The 19197-nt window shown below is 44.5% G+C and overlaps 2 protein-coding genes across 2 annotated transcripts in view; both read left to right on the top strand.

Annotated features, from left to right (window-relative positions):
- Positions 1-4871: 4871 nt before the first annotated feature.
- LOC109431512 (caspase) overlaps positions 4872-19197 on the top strand; it is a 20412-nt gene continuing 6086 nt past the window's right edge. Inside the window, exon 1 of the mRNA XM_029862030.2 lies at positions 4872-5180. Coding sequence (XP_029717890.2) covers positions 5047-5180 — 134 coding nt within the window. The 5' untranslated portion in view covers positions 4872-5046. The remainder of the gene's footprint in view (positions 5181-19197) is intronic.
- Positions 9876-18917, top strand: LOC134285252 (uncharacterized). Its single transcript, XM_062845737.1, has 2 exons — positions 9876-11303; positions 11372-18917. The coding sequence occupies exon 2, from the start codon at positions 13423-13425 to the stop codon at positions 18748-18750; it is 5328 nt and encodes a 1775-aa protein (XP_062701721.1). The 5' UTR covers positions 9876-11303; positions 11372-13422; the 3' UTR covers positions 18751-18917.

The following is a 19197-nucleotide window of genomic DNA, read 5'->3' as shown; positions in this document are numbered from 1 at the left end:
GTTAAATAAACCCCTGTTCCCACTAGGCGTTACGAAAATGCACTTTTCTGTTTTTTTTTTGCACTGGTCGCAGACTGTCAGACTGAAGTCGACAGTGATTTTTCATTAAGGCCTGACTGACATTATTGATTGATGCACCAAGCGATAAGAAGAAGCAGTTTTGACCAAGGTAAGTAAAAGGAAGGTAATCCAATATGTCAGATTCCACCATCCGCCATATTGGAAAACCTAACGACAGCTGGCAAGTTTGTATTCAATTTTTTTTCACTAGTGAGATGACAAACAAAAACTTTCAGCCCTAGCAACGTAGCAACCCCACAGAAACCATGCACGCTTAACTTTCTCATCACTAAAATCGGACAAACTCCATGACACTCATCGAGTGTTTCCTACTTACACGGATTGCAAATTAGCTCGTACACCCACTCAAGCAAATATTTTGCAATATTTTCGGCAAAGCAATCTCTTTTGGTTAAGAAATCATCATTGTATTCATAATTAACAAAAATGCGGGGGCACGAGCAAATTTTAAACCTGGGGGAATACTACTCATTTTATGAGTGCCATGGAAATATGTCAACATTGGTTAACCGTGTTGAGAATGTGGTTGCCGATGCGGCGCAGCAACGCTTCTGTAGCGTTCTGCAGCATAAACAAACTGGCCGGCTGTCACCTTCATCCCCCCGCAGTGTGCCGCACTCCCCGCATCCACTTACTGCTTATACGCTAACACCTTCCTTATAAACATCTTGGTTTTGACATCCAAGCGGTGTGCCGTTTACATCCATCGACCAATCAGCGACGAGGATCTCATCGACGGCACACCGCTTGGATGTCAAAACTTCTTCTTCTTTTCGCTTGGTGCATCAATCAATTGCGCATTGCGCGGTTATAAGTGCGACGATGAAGTGCGGAATCTCAAATAAAAGTGCGATTTTGCGTCAGATTGTTCCGGTGTCTTCACCGCACTTACTCATTAGCTCGTGATGAATAAGTGCGGTGAAGACACCGGAACGATTTGATGCAACATCGCACTTTTATCTGAGATTCCGCACTTTGTCGCAGTCCAGTTAGCAATGCAATAAACTATATCGATTTCTTTTTATTGATACTCTCGGGTTATTATTAATTCTGGCGTTCGATTTGAATAGGTCGAATCTACATAGGAATCACAACTAACTTAGGACCTTGCTTATGACTTATTCAAATCGACAGCCAGAATTTTCCGTTACACGAATAATAGAGAGTGAAAATGCTGCAAAACCGCTAATTCTTCATTACACCAACAAAGCAAGCCATGAAAATATTTGACAATTCACAGGTCATTTTGACAGACCACGCACATGCACGAAAAAGACGGATAACATATTCTACTTTATCGATCTTGTTGCCGTCCTTTTCATGCTCATTATACATCTGTCAAAATGACCTGAGATTTGTCAGTCATTTTGAGGTTAGGTTCGTTGGTGTAATGAAGAATAGACATCGGCTCGTACTTTTAGTCGTTCTGGTGTCCTTACAATAACTGCGCGAATGGGCCAAGGAATGGTCCACTGCACGAATTTATGCTGGCCTGCTTACTCTCATAGAAAATTTGACGTTTAAGAGGTGCGGACACCGCTCAAACGTCAAATTTCGTGTGAGAGTAAGCAGCCTAGATCTAGAATAAACTCGTGCAGTAATCCATACTGCGCCGAAAACATAAAACCGATGTGATGTACCGTACTGGCACGCACGTACACGAGCGTTTTGCGCAAATGTTCGCGCAACGCATATACAGAATATGTATTGCACGTTTCACCGTAGATTATCGCTCAAAATATGTACAAAATTGCTCACAGATGGTCGCCAATACATCATTCTAAAATAAGTGCGGAATTTAGCTAATGATGACCGCACAGAAGATACCGACACTATTAAATGCAACCACGCATATCTAGTAGCGTTTTCGCATCACTTTGCGTGATAATTTAACTTGCCATGCATATTGCGCATTTCCCACCCCATTCCAGCCATTGGCAAAACTACGATTTTTTGCCAGGGGATGCCCTACAAACTAATATTCATTAGTTCATCCATTTAACATTCATCACCCCATATTTCATAGTAATGCATTTAAATTCTCCTTCACCGCCAGTAGTTTCGCCTATGATTCCAACATCTAAAAATGAATAAGTGCGCAGAAGACACTGACACGATTGGATGCGAATGCAGTTTTGTTCATGATTCCGCACTTATGCTAACTCCGAAAGGGGCCCAGTGGAGTGGGAAATGCGTTATAATAGGGGAACCAATATATTTTGGTTCACGGCAAAAACAAATGGAAGTCCCGCATAGAGAAACACAGTTTGTCATAAAGTTCAAATAGTAAGCTTCCTCTATATGTTAGAGTTCATGTATCACAAACAGTTGCTGTTTTGTTGAACGACAAGACACTTGAAGCTTCTAACTGTAGAAAACTGTGTGGGTCATCCATACCAAATTGTAGCAATATATGATACTGTTTAGATACTGTTGAATGATAAAAAAACACATTCGTGCTTGCATTCGTGAGAAAAAAGTTGCAATATAAAACAACATTCTGTCAAATGGTTTGTGCGCAGTACATCCACACATGAGAAATTCAACATATGCTACTCATATTTAACAGTTTGGGATACTGTGGCATGTATTAGTATTTGTTAGCGTCTTCTTTAGCGCTGTGTGCCTACAGTAATAAAGATACACGCCTAAAAAAATAACGCTGAGCCAGTGCAAGTTTAGCATTAAATCGTCATACCAAGCTGTTTTTCTCTAATGTAAATCAGCCCTCTAGTCACTCAAGTAAATAAAAATGAAACAAATTAAATGTTACATTGTTTCTCCGTTTGGTATATGGATGTTTTTTTAAAGTACAATGATTTTTTATCGTTATTATTGAATTTTATTTCGCGGCCACTGCATCACTTTTTTAAGCGTGTATGTTTTTGCTGCATCAGCATCAGTGCCGTGCTCGTCAAAGCAAAAAAGCGTCTGTTTTTTGAAGTGTCCTGCTTTGCGGATTGTTCGGGTGCGCAAAGAAGTTCCGTTTCCGTTCCCCCCGTTTGCTGCTGTTTCCAGAAGGCGCCGGCCGGCCGGTACCTACTGCTGATGCAATTTATCAAAATATCAACACGCGACTCGCATCTCGGCTCGAAGAAAAAAAAACTGCGAGGCGGCCAACTACGTGAACGGGAAGGCTGTTGGGGAAGTCCAAACATCCCATCGGTGCTGCAAAAAGTAAGTAAGTCTAGAACAGTATTAAATTAGGATATTTTTCTGAATTTGTTAGTTAACATTGGAGTTAACTTATAATAGTGATTTTATCTAATTCCAGTTTTCGAAACTATCCATAAAACCATGAAGATCGGCCGCCAGGTGTCGATCCACAAGCACAACGAGGACCGGAAGATGTGCGTCAAAGAGCGCTTCAATTATGAACTGGCTGAAACGCGAACAACATCGGAGCTTCCGGCCAGAAGCGAGAAGCGCAATGCCGATGAACAGGTGGACAAGAAGCGCATAGCTCGGAATGTTCGCGGGAAGGAAACGGAAGTGGAAGCTACGGAAAGGACTGAGCAGCAACCACGACGCTGGAAACAAGTTCGATGAGTTCGTGTAATGCAAGATCTTTCTTTGCATTTCGTGACTAGGACGGAAACGGAACCAACCAGCCCGATGGCAGTTGCGCACACTGATGAAGTACGAACCAACCCGGAAGAGGAAATGGCGTGTTCACTTACGTTATATCTTCAAAAAGTTTATGATTGAATCTCGGATTAAATTTAAATCGGTAATAATTATATATGTTGTAATAAATATGTATCGTATTTAAAGTTTTTTTTATTTAGCAACAATAATACAAGTAATGACACGCGGGAAAATCTCATCTCAGTTTAAGCACATGGAGCTCAACTAAATCACGTTGAGCTGTATGCTAGTTTAGATTGAAAGGATTTTTCCGTTCGTTTTTACTTGTATTATTGTATCTGATTAAATTTATTAATCAATTGTTCAATAGTACAAACGTAACAGAACCGTAAAACGTATTGTTATTACAACTGTAAGAGAACTATATATTATAAGATCGGCACCATAATACACAATAAAGCAATGATTACACATACATTGCTTATTTTATTCAAATTAAATTGGTCAACAGTTCTAGAACTGTTTGCTTAACAGTAAACAGGTCAAAAAATGGATAGTATATTGACCTTATGACAAACTGTAAACGAAAAATTTTGTTCGAGAAAATTGGCGTTTTTTTATTGTAACATAACTTAACCGCCTATTCCACATACTGTTATTTGCCCGAGAACCGTCTACCAAACTGTTAAAACCGTTTGTGACACTGTTGGCTTATTGTTACTTTGGGTGCTATACCATACTGTTGAGATATTGTAGTAAATTGTTGGGAACAGTATGGTACACAGTACGAGTATGGTTCATGGTTATGCGGGGTGTTTAAAACATATTGGAGTAAGGCTGTGTCTAAAATACGTTGGTTCCCCTATTGACCAATCCAAATTCCTGTGTGGTAGTGGTTTGTGTTCAGATTTCCCGTGTTAATCTATCTGTAAGAACTTCGTAAACATCTTTTGTTCTCACGTATATGGATAGGCTTGCAGTAGGTTTCGTGAGACATTGTTTGGACAACTCAATGCATTAATGATAATTTTGTTTTATTTTTGAGTTCAACCTTCTCAGATCAGTGAAAAAGCTGAATACGTCCTTTTGAAAAAACATGCTTGATTTATTTTCCACTGGGGTGCTCTGCACTTTTTGCTTGGCGCGTTTGTTGCATCCAAACGTAACGCCTGTCTCTTCGCAACGAAATTCTGGGAGAAGAGCGCATCATTCTTCTCTGTTTTGCATTCGTGTAAACACGTCCAGACGAAGGAAGTGCGATTGTGAAATTAATTTGAATTCTGTTTTGGGAATTTCATTGATTGCAATAGTGAAATTCGGAATTACGCCAGTGTGGTCGATATTTTGGTGAATACGTGTGAAAATAAACCCGACAAAATGAGTGAAACGGATGTTAGCGGAGACCAAAAGCAACAACAGCAGCAGCAGCAGCCAGTGCCATTGCAGGACTCGACGAACAAAACCAGCAAATTCACGGATGTGGCCGACGCTTTGGGGCACGGAAATGGCCTGTAAGTATTGTGTGATTGATTTTTGTGTATGTGTCACATTTGTTTCGTTGTACGATCTTTTGGGTGTAATTTCTACCTGGAAAACACAAGTTTCTTTCTTATTTTTGTGAGTTCTTCGACTCGAGGATGGGGCGATGAAAATTGGAAAACAAAGAACAAAACGTCAAAAAACAAAAAGAACGATCGGCTGAGCTCGTCGCCAGGGGTTGTCCACACGTCTAACGCGTACCATCATCTTAATTGAGTATTAAATACTCAAAATTTTAAATTTTAATTTTTATTGTTTATTAAATATTAAAATTATTTGTTTGTTTTTGAGCCGCTATTTTTCGTTCTATTTGCTAATTCTGCTAATACCGCTGGAAACCCTAACTGAAAAAAATCGCATATTTTAACATTCTTAGCTACAGGTGAAAATGGAACTCATAGTTAGCAACTTTTCCTAGTAGAGAAATGGACCAATATTTCAATAATATAATATATGCTCTGCTCTAGTCTTCGCCCCCTCTATGCAAATTTCATTTTTTATGTATGAAGTGGCGAAGATTACAGCAGAATTCCAGGGGGCGAAGTCTAATGTTTTTACTCTCTAAACAAATAAAAATATGTAATAAAAAAAAAATCGTAGAAAGTATAGCCTATGGTTGAAAGCAGTAGGGTAAAAGCACTAGACATCGCCACTGCTCTAGTCTTTGCCCCCTCCAAACAAATTCCTTTTTTAATGTATGGAGTGGCGAAGATTAGAGCAGAATTTGGGGAGGGCGAAGTGTAGTGTTTTTACCTTAAATATTCCTGATGAAAAAGTTTCCCTGAATTATTTTGATCAAAATTCGTCACAACGACTCATTTGGCCAAATAACATTCGTCCAAACGATATTAGGCCAAACGGAATCCAAACAAGTAGCCGGACATCGAACTTACTTACTCACATTTCGCAGTTAGCAGAAGTGTTTCCTGGTTTATCTTCTATCTCCAAAACCGTTAATCTTGTCACTCTGAAGCTATCGCCGTTCATCCAAATCACTTAAGGTACACCGGGGTAAGTTGAAACGGGTGGGGCAAGATGAAAGTTTCGAAATAGATTTCAATAAAAATTGGAAATTTATCCTTCACTAAAAGATTGTTTGAATCAAAAACTATGTGTTATGGCAATCAAATTGTTTATCATCCATAGAAAACATCATGTTAACCCGCTGTTTCATCTTGCCCACCCGTTTCAACTTGCCCCGGTGTACCTTACTTACCTTACCGGTCAGACTAAGGCCTGAGTGTCCTCTGCTGTACGTAGGAGTCGTATCCAGTCTACTCGGTCCATGTGTCTCCAGTTTCGTACTCTGCGAAGCGTCCGTAAATCGTCCTCCACTTGATCGACCCACCTGGCTCGCTGCGCACCACGTCTTCTTGTACCGGTCAGATGACTCTCGAGACATCCGACGTCCTAAAGACACCGTAGCCTCCAGATCTTCGCGATGTGAACGATGGTTGGTTCTCGCAGCAGCTGATTCAGTTTGTGATTCATTCGGCTTCTCCACACCCCGTCTTCCATCTGCACTCTGCCGTAGATGGTATGCAACACCTTCTGTGCGAAAACTCCAAGGGCGCGTTGATCCCCTGCACGTAGGGTACATGCTTCCTGCCACAATGCGTCTCTGAATTTCTCTGCTGGTGTTGTTGTCGGCGATGAGTCCAAGTACACGAATTCTTCAACCTCCTCGATTTCATCACCGTCGATAGAAATTCGGGGTGGCGGGCGCGTGATTCCTCCCTGGAGCCCTTTGCCATCATATATTTTGTCTTCGACACATTAATGGCAGAGGCGTCTCGTGACCCGTAAAGCTGACTGTGCTCTTGAAAAGTTTTCACATGGGCCTGTAATATGAATGGAAACAGCAGGAACCTGAACTCCGCTAGATAAGCGAATCTATCGACGATTTCGTCGAGAAAACTGCCTTGTTGTTTCAATTGATGAAACAGAGGGTTTTTTACCGACATCAGTTTAAGCCTTTTTAGTCTTTGCTCGCTCATTGTAACTGAAGATAGGTTCTTATTCTTTTGAGATGGAAAAGCTCCTTCTAACGGCATCAGCTGTAGACGTAAGTGTTATTATCAGAGTAATAAGCAGATACGTTTCTGAGAAGAAGTCTTCCAAATTGTTCTTAGTAAGAACTATCTCTGCGACTTTTTTCGTGTAAAACATTCTCAGCTTATTGGTCAGCTGGACTTTATCGAAATGTGGGAAGCGAGAGAAGACATTGCCCACCAATTGTTAAGGGATTTTTTCGGAATAACTTTAGAACTTCGAAGAATCCACTCAGAAGTGGATAACTGACACTGAAGAAGTGAAACACCCATTGCACAATTATGGGTCACTCTGTAACTATTACTATTCAGTCTGTTCTCTATGCTATTCAAATAGAATTTAAATCAAATTAACCCATGTGAGTAACCCATGATTATTCTATGACTGTAGTCGAAACATGCGTATCTGTTTAAGGGCTCCAAGGGTAAGCATTAGAGGGCGGAATTAAAAGTACAAATCTGAGTACACTCAATCGAAGAGGGTATTCTACTTAGATGATTACCGCCTGGCAAACGAATTGCGGGACTAGATTGTCTACGATATCGCGCTCCATTTTCCTTTGAATGTTGCTAGAAAATGACACTGTACGCGACGTGCAACTAGTAGTGAATGAATATGCCACCCATTCAGGTCCACCCAAAGGCATGAACGCATGCCAAAAGAGTGGATGGGCGGCCTCCGTTGAATGGTACACGTTCTCTCACTTTGCTCTTTCGCCTCGCTCTCTTGCTGAAGCATACAGTAGCTCAAATGCGACGTTGCCAAACTTAGTAGCTTCCCTGCGAGCGCAAGCTTGGTGTGAGCAAACAATCTTTCCTTTCCTCCGCCACCGATGAGGCCCACGTCGGCACGTCCATTGGAAGAAGTGCACAAAAATTTTACTAATACATTGCCAAAGCAGCACAGAACAGTCGATCACAAGTAAACACAGTTCTTGCATGCATATACAGCGCTCCCGTGTACTTCTGGAAAGTGAACTGAGGCGAGAGATTTTTGGCGATGCTGTCACGTGGATGTTTCGCATGCTTCGGCGTGGAGCACTAGCAGCGGCAGGGTAGTGTGGCTTCTTCTTCTTCTTCTGTATGGCTCTACGTTCTCACTGGAACTTGGCCTGCATCTCTCCAACTTAGTGTTCTTTGAGCACTTCCACAGTTATTAATTGAAGGGCTTTCTTTGCCTGCCATTGCATGAATTTTGTACCTTGTGAGGCAAGCACAATGATACACTATGCCCAAGGAGTCGATAAAATTTTCACGACCGGAACGGGAATCGAACCCGCCGTCTCCGGATTGGCGATCCATAGCCTTAACCACTAGGCTAACTGGAGACTGGCAGGGTGGTGGCATAGTGAGATTAAGTTGGAAAATTTATTTGATTCCTATTGGATACGCACTAGTATTTCATAGTGGTTTGTTCACTTGAAGTTGTGAACATCTAAAGGATCGAATGAGTAGTTTATATCGTTTGTAGCAAAATGTTGACATTATAGTGATTTATTTTAGTTTTTATCAACTGTGTAGTGAACGCAGTGGACCTATGGACGAGACGCCACTGATTAATGGCTAATCCGATTCGCCTGGCTTCACTCTTTAGTCGAATGTACGTTTCCGCCATCGTCTCAAATTTACGAGCTATAATATCAATATCATCAGCGAAACCAAGCAGCTGAAAGGACTTCATGAAAACACTCTTGTTTATTTCCGCTCTCCTTAATACACCTTCTAAGGACGATGGTAAACAGCAAGCACGAAAGACCATCACCTTGCCGTAACCCTCTACGTACATCACTTGATCCGTCGTTGACTTGATCAATCGTATCAGTTTATCCAGGAATCCGTATTCGTGCATAATCTGCCATAGCTGTTCTCGATCGATTGTATCATACGCCGATTTGAAATCGGTGAACAAGTGATGTGAGGGCACGTTGTGTTCGCGGCATTTTTGGAACATCTGGCGAATGGTGAACATCTGATCCGCTGTAGCGAGTTCACCTATGAATCCAGCCTGATATTGCCCCACGAACTCTCTTGCAATCGGTGATAGACGGCGGCATAAAATTTGAGAGAGTATCTTGTAGACAGCTCTCAGTAGTGTGATCGCGCGGTAGTTCCCGCAATCCAAACCGCCCTCGCTGCGTTCTTCTTTTCCAAAATCGCACTACACTCATCGTCGAACCAATCGTTCCTTCGGCTCCGTCCCACATACCCAACGTTGGTCTCCGCTGCGTTGTTGATGGCTGCTTTTCTTGAGCAGTCCTCGAGAGGGGTTTCATTGAGCTCGTCCTTGTCCGGCAACGCTGCCTCGAGATTCTGCGCGTATGCGGTGGCGACATCTGGTTGTTTCAGTCGCTCCAGATTATACCGAGGCGGCCGTCGGTACCGTGTGTTGCTGATCACAGAGAGTTTTTGGCGCATTTTCACCATAACAAGAGTCGTTGGTCAGAGTCGATGTTAGCGTCACGATAGGTTCTGACGTCGATAATGTCCAGTGCCATCCGTTAATCAGGACGTGGTCTTAGAGGCGGCTAAATCAATTAGTCGTAGGTCGTTTCTTTCCAATTGTCGATCTAAATTTTGTCTTCTGACCAACCTGAGCATTTATTACTTAAATTAAGTCTCCGATGATGATCTTGACATCGTGTTTTGGGCAGCTATCGTACTCGCGTTCGAGCTGCGCGTAGAATCCGTCCTTGTCATCATTAGTGCTTCCGGAGTGTTGGCTGAGCACGTTTATTATGCTAAAGATGAAGAACCGACCCGTGACCCTCAACTTGCACATTCTTTCATTGATCGGCCACCAACCGATCACGCGCTGCTGCATATCGCCCATCACTAAAAAATCTGTTCCAAAATCTGGCCAAAGTCTACGCCAGGCTTGATAATCCTCCTCGAAATCAAAAGAGTTTTGCAACATACTCCAGAGCGGTGTTTTACTTTTGCCTCGTCGCGAGGTAGCGAACGAACCCCAAACAGAGAGGCGATAAAAACTGAGCGAGGAAGAGGGGAACGAAAAAAGAGCCGATGATTATTTCGGGTTTTTGAGTGTGATTTTCGCCTCGAGAGTCTTTCTTTGTATGGGAGTGGAACTCGCGAGAGCTTTTTGAGTGTGAGTGGACGTGAGAAACACAACAAGCAATTATGAGTGTTGGACGAACTCCTCGTTGCGCGGCAAGCTCGCGCTCGTTGCTGTTGAGAATTTGCGTTGTGATTTTTGAGTTTTATTTTCACCCCTCAGAAAATCGCCAAAATCGCTGCCTCATTTTCTCGCGAGGGAGTTTCTGTCAAGCCTGGTCTACGCTCCACACAAATTTTTAAATTTTTGTATGGACAAAAGTCTACGGAGGGAGAGGGGAGTTCTGAGATGGCCAAAAATGAGTCTACGTAGTTTATGGACAGCGCCTAACTTAAAAGTCATGAAAGCGCCACCTATGTGGATGAGTTGCACACTAAAACATTATTGATAGTTGAAGCCCTTATTATGCCAAAGAAGCTTGTCGAAAACACAATTTTAGGGTACTGGTAGCTGGTAGTTTGCTCTACCAGGTACCAGTTACCCTGCTTTGAAAACGGGATAAGTCTGTGTATAAACCTTGAATTAATTGTCCGAACCTGTGCATACTAAACCTTGTTCTTTTTTATGCTCAACTACACTGAGAAAAAAAACATAGTAAAATTAATAATTCAACCATGTTTAATTTTACCATGCCGAAAAATAGTCGTAATGAACATGATATCAGTAATGACTACTATGTTTTCCTTACAATTACCATAATTTGACGATCAAGCGCATAGTAATCAATACCATCAAACGTGGTTATCTTGATTACGCTATTCGTGATTGTGAGAACCATGTTCATGTTTTCCAATACAATTCTCATGCTTAGTCACACCTTTTCCGTAAGTTTTTCTCGTTATCGGCCATTTTCACAGAATGAAATGTTTGCCACGTCGGTTTCATAAAAAAACGATTTGTGATAGATAATTAAAGCAAAATTGTGGAATTGTGCATTGAGTGAACATAAAACTTAGTGGAAAGCGTTCATAGTGAGTTGGGTCATAGTTGATTAAATCAAATAATATTGATTATATACACTATTCATTAAAATTCACAGAACCTCGGTACCTGCTGCCACTAACAGAAGCCAGTATTTCCGGAAGCCTGTTCCACCCAAGGTTCCACCGTCATCGTGGGAGGTTAACGATTGTTTACCGGTAGACAACGAATCTAAAAACACGCAACTCTCACCACCCAAAGGGCAGCCAGAAGTTCCGACACTTATTGCATGATGTTTTTGGTTACGGTGGAGCCTCCTCTAAAACCGCCTCCACCGCGGTGTATTCAGAATGCCAAACCACCGTTTGCAATTGAACCGAAGATGCAGGACTCCCACTTCGCCGGTCACTCCGTTTCTCAAACCATAGAAGAATCAAGGAAGTACCTCCGAAAACGAACGACACAGAAACCTCCACATTCAACAAATCGGCTACCAGGCAGCACACGGAACAGCTTTAACAGTTTCAGGACTATTCCATCGATGCCCGGGACTGAACGAAGGAAGTGAACTTTGTGGAAAAGTCTCCGTCAGGACAATCTCAATCGTAACAGCTCAACAGCATCGCAGCGCCAGCGGCCTCAGTTTCCAGGAAACCCCAACGCATCGCCCGGTGCCGGATCTGTCTTCAGTTCCGCCGATGCATGCCTCGAAATCCACTTAGCCGCACGTTTCCAAAAAGCGTCGCCGTACGCCAATGGCGTTTTAGAAAGATAATCATTATGTTTATTGTGTTTATACATGTTATTTATTTTTATTGAAAGCCAATAAAGTTATTGAATGTATCATAAGGATTTTTTTTAATCTATACAAAAGAGATGAAAGTACCATTAACGGAACCAAATGCATAGTAACTGAAACTATTACACGATGGTTAAACGTACTATGTTATTGCTTGCTTTTTACCATGCGCATGGTAAATTAAACTATGGAATCCCATTCAAAAATACCATGAAATGTCAACATTATGCAGCATGGTAAATTCAACCCCTTCCATTGTACGTTCAAGCAGGAATCATGGTCTACCAAAATCAAGTAGTAAAAGTGTTTTAAGTTCACCCTCGATACGGTCAATATTACCATGTCGGTTTTTTCAGTGTATGTTGTAGCGCACCTTCTGTGTGACATTTCCTTGATGATGATGATGATGATGATTGTGTACCCACCATCAGCGCAAGGATTACCTATGGCTGCAGAGTCATACCAGAAGGGAATGATCTACCTGATGGTTTGTTGTAGCAGGGTAAGCTAAATTCACTGGAAACCTTCGGAAGACAACACGATGGTTGATATCTCGTGACAAAGTCTGGCCACCCCACGAACATTTGTCCAGAAACCAGTTCATTTATATAGCTTCCTTAGGCTACCCCTCCCAAAATCACAAGTATCGTGTAATTTAAATATAATTAATTACTTAGTTGATGATTTACCTGATTTTATCTGAAATGAAAAATATTATTATAGATATATAGAATTTTAATTGACCTACATTATAATTACAACTTTATTTACCTGAACAGCGCTGAAACAAATAGTTATTATAGTTGTTTCTTATAGTTAAAATAGGTTAAAATCAAGCAAATAACACTGAAACAAATGGGGTATTAGTAGTGAAAAACAAAATACAAAAATAAAACAAAACCAAAAAGTAAACCAAATTTTGATCTGATAATTAATTTAAATTAAATTAAATTTTTTTCTGCTTTCAAATTAATGAAGCTGGAGAATTACGAAATCAAAATTTGTTATGGTAGATCTTACGCCTTAAACCTTCTGTGTGACATTTCCTTGAGTTAATAAATTAAAATGTGTATCGACGTTAAAGCGAAAGCACGCGTTTTATTTCGTCGCGAAAACGAGTTTCTTTATACAGTCCGCTGAATCTGATGACCATCTTTTTGGTCCTTTAGGAGCCGGATAGTTCCGCGGAACGGCCGGAATCGAACATCGACGGGGTTTTCCACCGGGAAAATCTCGATTCTAATCCGAGAATTGTGAACATTCGGTCGGGGCGTTGCGTCGGTCGAGTGTGCGTGTGTGCTGCCGACGAGCTCGCAGTGAACGCGCTCCCAGTGACGAACATGATTGGACGTGTTCGAAACGCTTGCTGAATGGAAGATAACGGAGCTGCTGCCGTGCAGTCTATCAGTGATCAACTTTCTGTGCAACGAAGAAAAGAAGAATCGCGAGTGATGGAAGAAGCGCTCAAAGCTCTCGTTCATCAGAGAGGGGCGGTGAAAGGAAAATTAACGCGAGTGAAGAATGCGATCGTACATAGTGCCACGGTTCCGAATGCGAACATTAGAAACGTACACTTTCTGAAGCTGCACGTAAAGACTGTCGAGAACTGCTACAGTGAATACAACGCATTCCAAAATCAAATATACGCCCTTCCCCTCTCTGATGAACGACGACGAGAGCAAGAAGACCGCTATGTGGAGTTCGAAGCTCTTTATAATGAGCTCACGATCCAGCTGAGCACCCTGCTGGAAGAAGCGATGCCGAAACCGGAGCTACTTCCTCCGGTACCCCTAGTAGCTGGAAATGCGATTGCTCCTGTTGCTCCAGCCATTGCCCCCCAACACTTCATCTCTCCATTGACCGTTCCGTTGCCTACGTTCGATGGAACGTACGAAGCATGGTACTCCTTCAAGTCCATGTTTCAGAACGTGATGGCACGGTACGCGACGGAATCACCCGCAATCAAGCTATACCATCTCCGGAACGCCCTCGTCGGTAAAGCAGCGGGAGTGATCGACCAGGATATTATTAACAACGGCGACTACGAGGCTGCTTGGGCGATTCTAACCGACCGATTCGAAGACAAGCGCTTGATAATCGACAAGCATATCGAGGCGATCTTCTCACTGCCGAAAATCTCCAAGGATAGCTCCACTGAACTACGGAAACTGGTTGACACCTGCGTCAAGAATGTTCAGGCACTCGAAAACCTGGAACTCGAAGTGGATGGCTTGGGGGAGCAAATGCTGATTAACCAGTTGGCATCGAAGATGGATCAGCAGGACCCGGGGGAGCTGTCATCGTATGCGGATACCATCGAGTTCCTGAAGCAGCGGTGCCGAATAATGGAAAAAGTGGAAACAAACAGTGCTAAAGTGGAGAATCCGAAACCGGCACGCCCGGTAACAAAATCGAAGACTCTAGTGTCAGCAAATGAACTACAGTGTACAGTGTGCAACAACTCCCACGAACTCTATAAGTGCGAAGAATTCAAGAAGAAGAGTGTCAGCGACAAGTACAGCTTGCTTCGGAAGTCTGGTGCTTGTTTCAACTGCCTTGGAAAGGGGCATCGTACCACCGAGTGCTCCTCCTCTAGTACGTGCCGGAAGTGCAGCAGGAAGCACCACACGCTTCTGCATCCGGAGGAGAGCAAGAAGGAAGATATTGTGCATCCGTCAGCAACGAGGCAGGCAGCAAGTGAAGGCTGTTCCCGAGCTGAGTCCTCAGCTGCCAGTGCCGCTCCGGTTGAGGCAGCAACGAAGAATCAGAACGTCGTTCTGTGTGTGTCATCGGACCGTCCGACAAGACAGACGCTTTTGACAACCGCTGTAGTGATGGTCAACGGCTATGGCAACGTCTTGCACCCGTGCCGAACCCTCATCGATTCATGCTCCCAGAATCACTTTGTGACGGAACGATTCGCCACGCAGCTGGCGCTCAAGAAGCACCGTGCCGACTATCAAGTTAGCGGTTTGAATGGAGTTACAACACGAATCCACAACGTCGTCCGCACGACGGTCAAGTCTCGCGTCACCAGCTACTCGACCGAGCTCGAACTGCTGGTAGCGCCGAAGATCACAAGTGATATGCCGGAGAAAGCGATCGATGTGACGAACTGGAACCTCCCAGTCCATGTGGAGCTCGCCGACCCCAACTTCAACAAGCGAGGTCGGATTGATATGTTGCTGGGAGCAGAAATCTTCTGGGACCTCATCAACGCGGAAAAAATCACCCTTGCGGAGAACCTTCCTTCGCTCAGAAGCACCGAACTAGGATGGGTGATTGGTGGCGTGATTTCGGATCAAATACCCGTCATCGCACGCACATTCTGCAACGTTGTCCAGCGAGACGACCTGGGCGATTTGCTGAAACGATTCTGGGAGATCGAAGGTGCTGAAGATCTACGCCGAAACTCTACTGCGAGTACCGATGAGTGCATCCAGCACTTCCGGAGCACCTTCCAACGAATGTCCGATGGAAGGTTCCAAGTTCGACTTCCATTCAACGAAAGAAAGACAGAACTAGGCGAATCGCTGCAAATGGCTACCCGGCGGTTCCTGATGCTCGAACGTCGCCTGGATCAGAGACCCGAGCTGAAGGCAGAATATTCCGAGTTCATCCACGAGTACGAGCGGCTCGGACACATGTGCGAAATACAGGCCAACCCGAACGAGAAGGTCGGATCATCGTACTATTTGCCGCACCACTGCGTATTGCGGCCGAGCAGTGCAACGACGAAACTGCGGGTCGTTTTTGACGGTTCTGCAAAAACGTCCACTGGAACCTCCATCAACGACACGCTGAAGATTGGCCCAATCATGCAAAACGATTTGGTGTCGATCCTGCTGAACTTCCGGTGCTATCGGTTCGTCTTCACAGCCGATATACCGAAGATGTTTCGCCAAGTGATGATGCATGCTGAAGATGCACCTTTCCAGCGTATACTATGGCGGGATGATCGATCGAAACCCCTGAAGACTTTTGAATTACGCACGGTGACCTACGGCTTGGCTTCGTCGCCGTTTCACGCCACGATGGCACTCTCCCAGTTGGCCGATGACTCGATGGAGGATTACCCGATAGCTGCACCCGTACTCAAAAAGTCTTTCTACATCGATGACGCCCTCTGCGGGGCGCGCACAATCGAGGAGGCGCAGTTGTTGTGTCGACAGCTGCTGCAATTACTGCACAGCGGTGGATTCGACGCACATAAGTGGTGCTCAAACGAACCAGCCATCCTAGAGGAAATCCCGAAGAACCTCTGGGGTACTACTTTCGACGTTGGAGATGCTGCTGATAAGGCGGTTGTAAAAACTCTCGGAGTGGTTTGGAATGCTTCGCAAGACTGGTTTTCGTTCCGCGTCCAACCACCTGAAGAAGCTTGCCGGTCGGTGACTCGCAAGGGAGTGCTGAGTGAAATTGCAAAGTTTTTCGATCCACTGGGACTTGCTGGACCAGTGGTCACTACAGCGAAACTGATCTTCAGAGAAGTCGGCCTTCTCAACCTTGGGTGGGACGATCCCATTCCTGACGCCATTGCCGAGAAGTGGCGTGCCTTCCGGACTCAACTGCCAGCATTGAACGACTTGGAAATTCCAAGGTGGATACTCAGCGATGGAATGAATCTCGTGGAACTCCACGGGTTTGCTGACGCTTCAGATCAAGCCTATGGGACGTGCCTGTACACGAGTCTCGTACTCCCCGATGGTGCCGTCAAGATGAACCTTATCTGCAGTAAGTCGAGGATTCTGCCGAAAAAGACAGGTAAGATGAAACCAATCACAACGCCAAGAGCCGAGCTTCTTGCCGCCTTGCTTTTATCTCGAGAAGTAACGAAGGTACTCAACTCGGTCGACACAAGATTCGATCGTGTGACGCTGTGGAGTGATTCGCAAATTGTGCTTTGCTGGATCCGAAAATCGCCTGCCGATCTACAGCTATTCGTAGCGAACAGAGTCATCGAAATTCAGAAGCTCACCAACGAATTCCAGTGGCGGTACATTCCAACGTATGATAACACGGCCGATTTGATATCGAGGGGCGAGATGCCTCAGCACCTGATCCACCGGTCTATTTGGTGGAATGGACCCGATGTGCTGAACCAACAAGTAGTGCAACTGGAACAGCCGTCTCCTCTGAACGATAGTGACCTCCCTGAAATACGAACGTGCCTTGTTCTCACCAAACCGCCAGCAAGATTAGCAGTATTTGATCGAATCGGTACGTTCACTCGGCTACAGCGTTGTATGAGCCTGGTGGTTCGATTCACCCACTATGTGCTTTCGGGACGAGAGATGTTGACAAAGGGTCCGCCAACAGCCTACGAACGAGACGAAGCATTGAAGCTGATAGTGCGATGCGTGCAAGAGGAGGCATTCCAACCGGAACTGCGCGCATTGAAGGAAGGCGGTACACATCGCCTACGAAGTCTCCACCCGTTCATCGATCCTGTTGACGGGATTCTGCGAGTTGGTGGTCGTGTCAAGAAGGCTTTCATTCCGTATGATAGTCGCCACCAAATGTTGTTGCCACCAAACCATCCCTTCACCGAACTGCTGATCCGCCATGAGCATCAGAGTAACCTTCACGCAGGACAAAAGGCGTTGCTTGCAATCGTACGACAGCGGTTCTGGCCATTGCAGGCTAAGAACACTATTCGGAAGGTGATTAGGCACTGTATCCCGTGCTTCCGAGCAAACCCGATGAAGACGACGCAGTTGATGAGCGATCTCCCATCCTATCGTGTCCAGCCGTCACCAGCTTTCTTCCACACCGGCATCGATTATGCGGGACCTTTTTTGATCAAGTCGCTCACCCAGGCACGCAAACCGATGATCACGAAAGGGTACGTATGTCTCTTTGTTTGTCTCAGTACGCGCGCCATCCACCTTGAACTGGTGTCAAGCCTCACGACCGAAGCCTTCCTTGCAACCTTGAGGCGGTTCACTGGACGAAGAGGACCTGTCAGCAAGATCTATTCCGACAATGCGACGAATTTTGTCGGGGCTGAAGCCGAGTTGGAACAGCTGGGCAAACTTTTCGCTGACGAACATCACATCAAGGCGCTGACTGAGTTCTGCGGAAGCCGATCGATTTCGTGGAGTTTCATCCCACCGAGGAGTCCCCACTTTGGAGGGATTTGGGAGTCCGGGGTAAAATCCGTAAAACACCACCTGAGAGTAGTCGGAAGCCAGAAGTTAACGTTCGAAGAAATGAGCACAGTACTTGTTCAGATTGAATCGGTGCTCAACTCACGACCACTCACGCCATGCTCCGATGACCCCAACGATTTGACCGCCGTAACCCCAGCACATTTCCTGGTTGGACGGCAAATGCAGTCAATCCCCGAGCCATCGTATACCAATATGAAGCTCTCGACGTTGACACGGTGGCAACTAGTGCAGGCCACTCAACAACATTTCTGGAAAAGGTGGCTTGCCGAATATCTGCCGGAGTTGCAGAAGCGCCAGAAATGGTTCAAGACAACCCAAATCAAACCTGGTGCCTTAGTGCTCATCAATGATCCCAATGCTCCGCCGATGCAATGGCAACTCGGCAGAATCATCGAGGCTCATCCGGGTAGCGACAACATCACCAGGGTCGTAACTCTGCGTACCGCCAGGGGTGAATGCAAACGAGGCGTCACCGAGATTTCCCTTCTTCCACTGGATCAGGAGGAGCAGAAGCTGGACCATTGAAATAGCCATTTCAATGCGGGGGAGGATGTATAAACCTTGAATTAATTGTCCGAACCTGTGCATACTAAACCTTGTTCTTTTTTATGCTCAACTCTGTTGTAGCGCACCTTCTGTGTGACATTTCCTTGAGTTAATAAATTAAAATGTGTATCGACGTTAAAGCGAAAGCACGCGTTTTATTTCGTCGCGAAAACGAGTTTCTTTATACAGTCCGCTGAATCTGATGACCAGTCTGCATTTATAAATTGAAGTACGTCCAGGAGTAACGAAAGAAGCTGAAGCGTGTAATGGTTCCGCATTTTTCACATGTTGGTCTAGTATGTCCTGTTAGATTGTGATTCTGGTCCTTAGTTCATTGTTAGTAAACAGTTGAGAACCTCTTGATGCATTGCTTCGTCATACCGCTCTTGTGGATCTGTTCGTTCCACCTGAATGAGCTTCCCTTAG

Source organism: Aedes albopictus, chromosome 1, assembly GCF_035046485.1.
Source record: "Aedes albopictus strain Foshan chromosome 1, AalbF5, whole genome shotgun sequence".
Lineage (NCBI taxonomy): Eukaryota > Metazoa > Arthropoda > Insecta > Diptera > Culicidae > Aedes > Aedes albopictus.
Note: the sequence above shows the minus strand (reverse complement) of the source record. Positions and strands in the feature narration are given on the sequence as shown.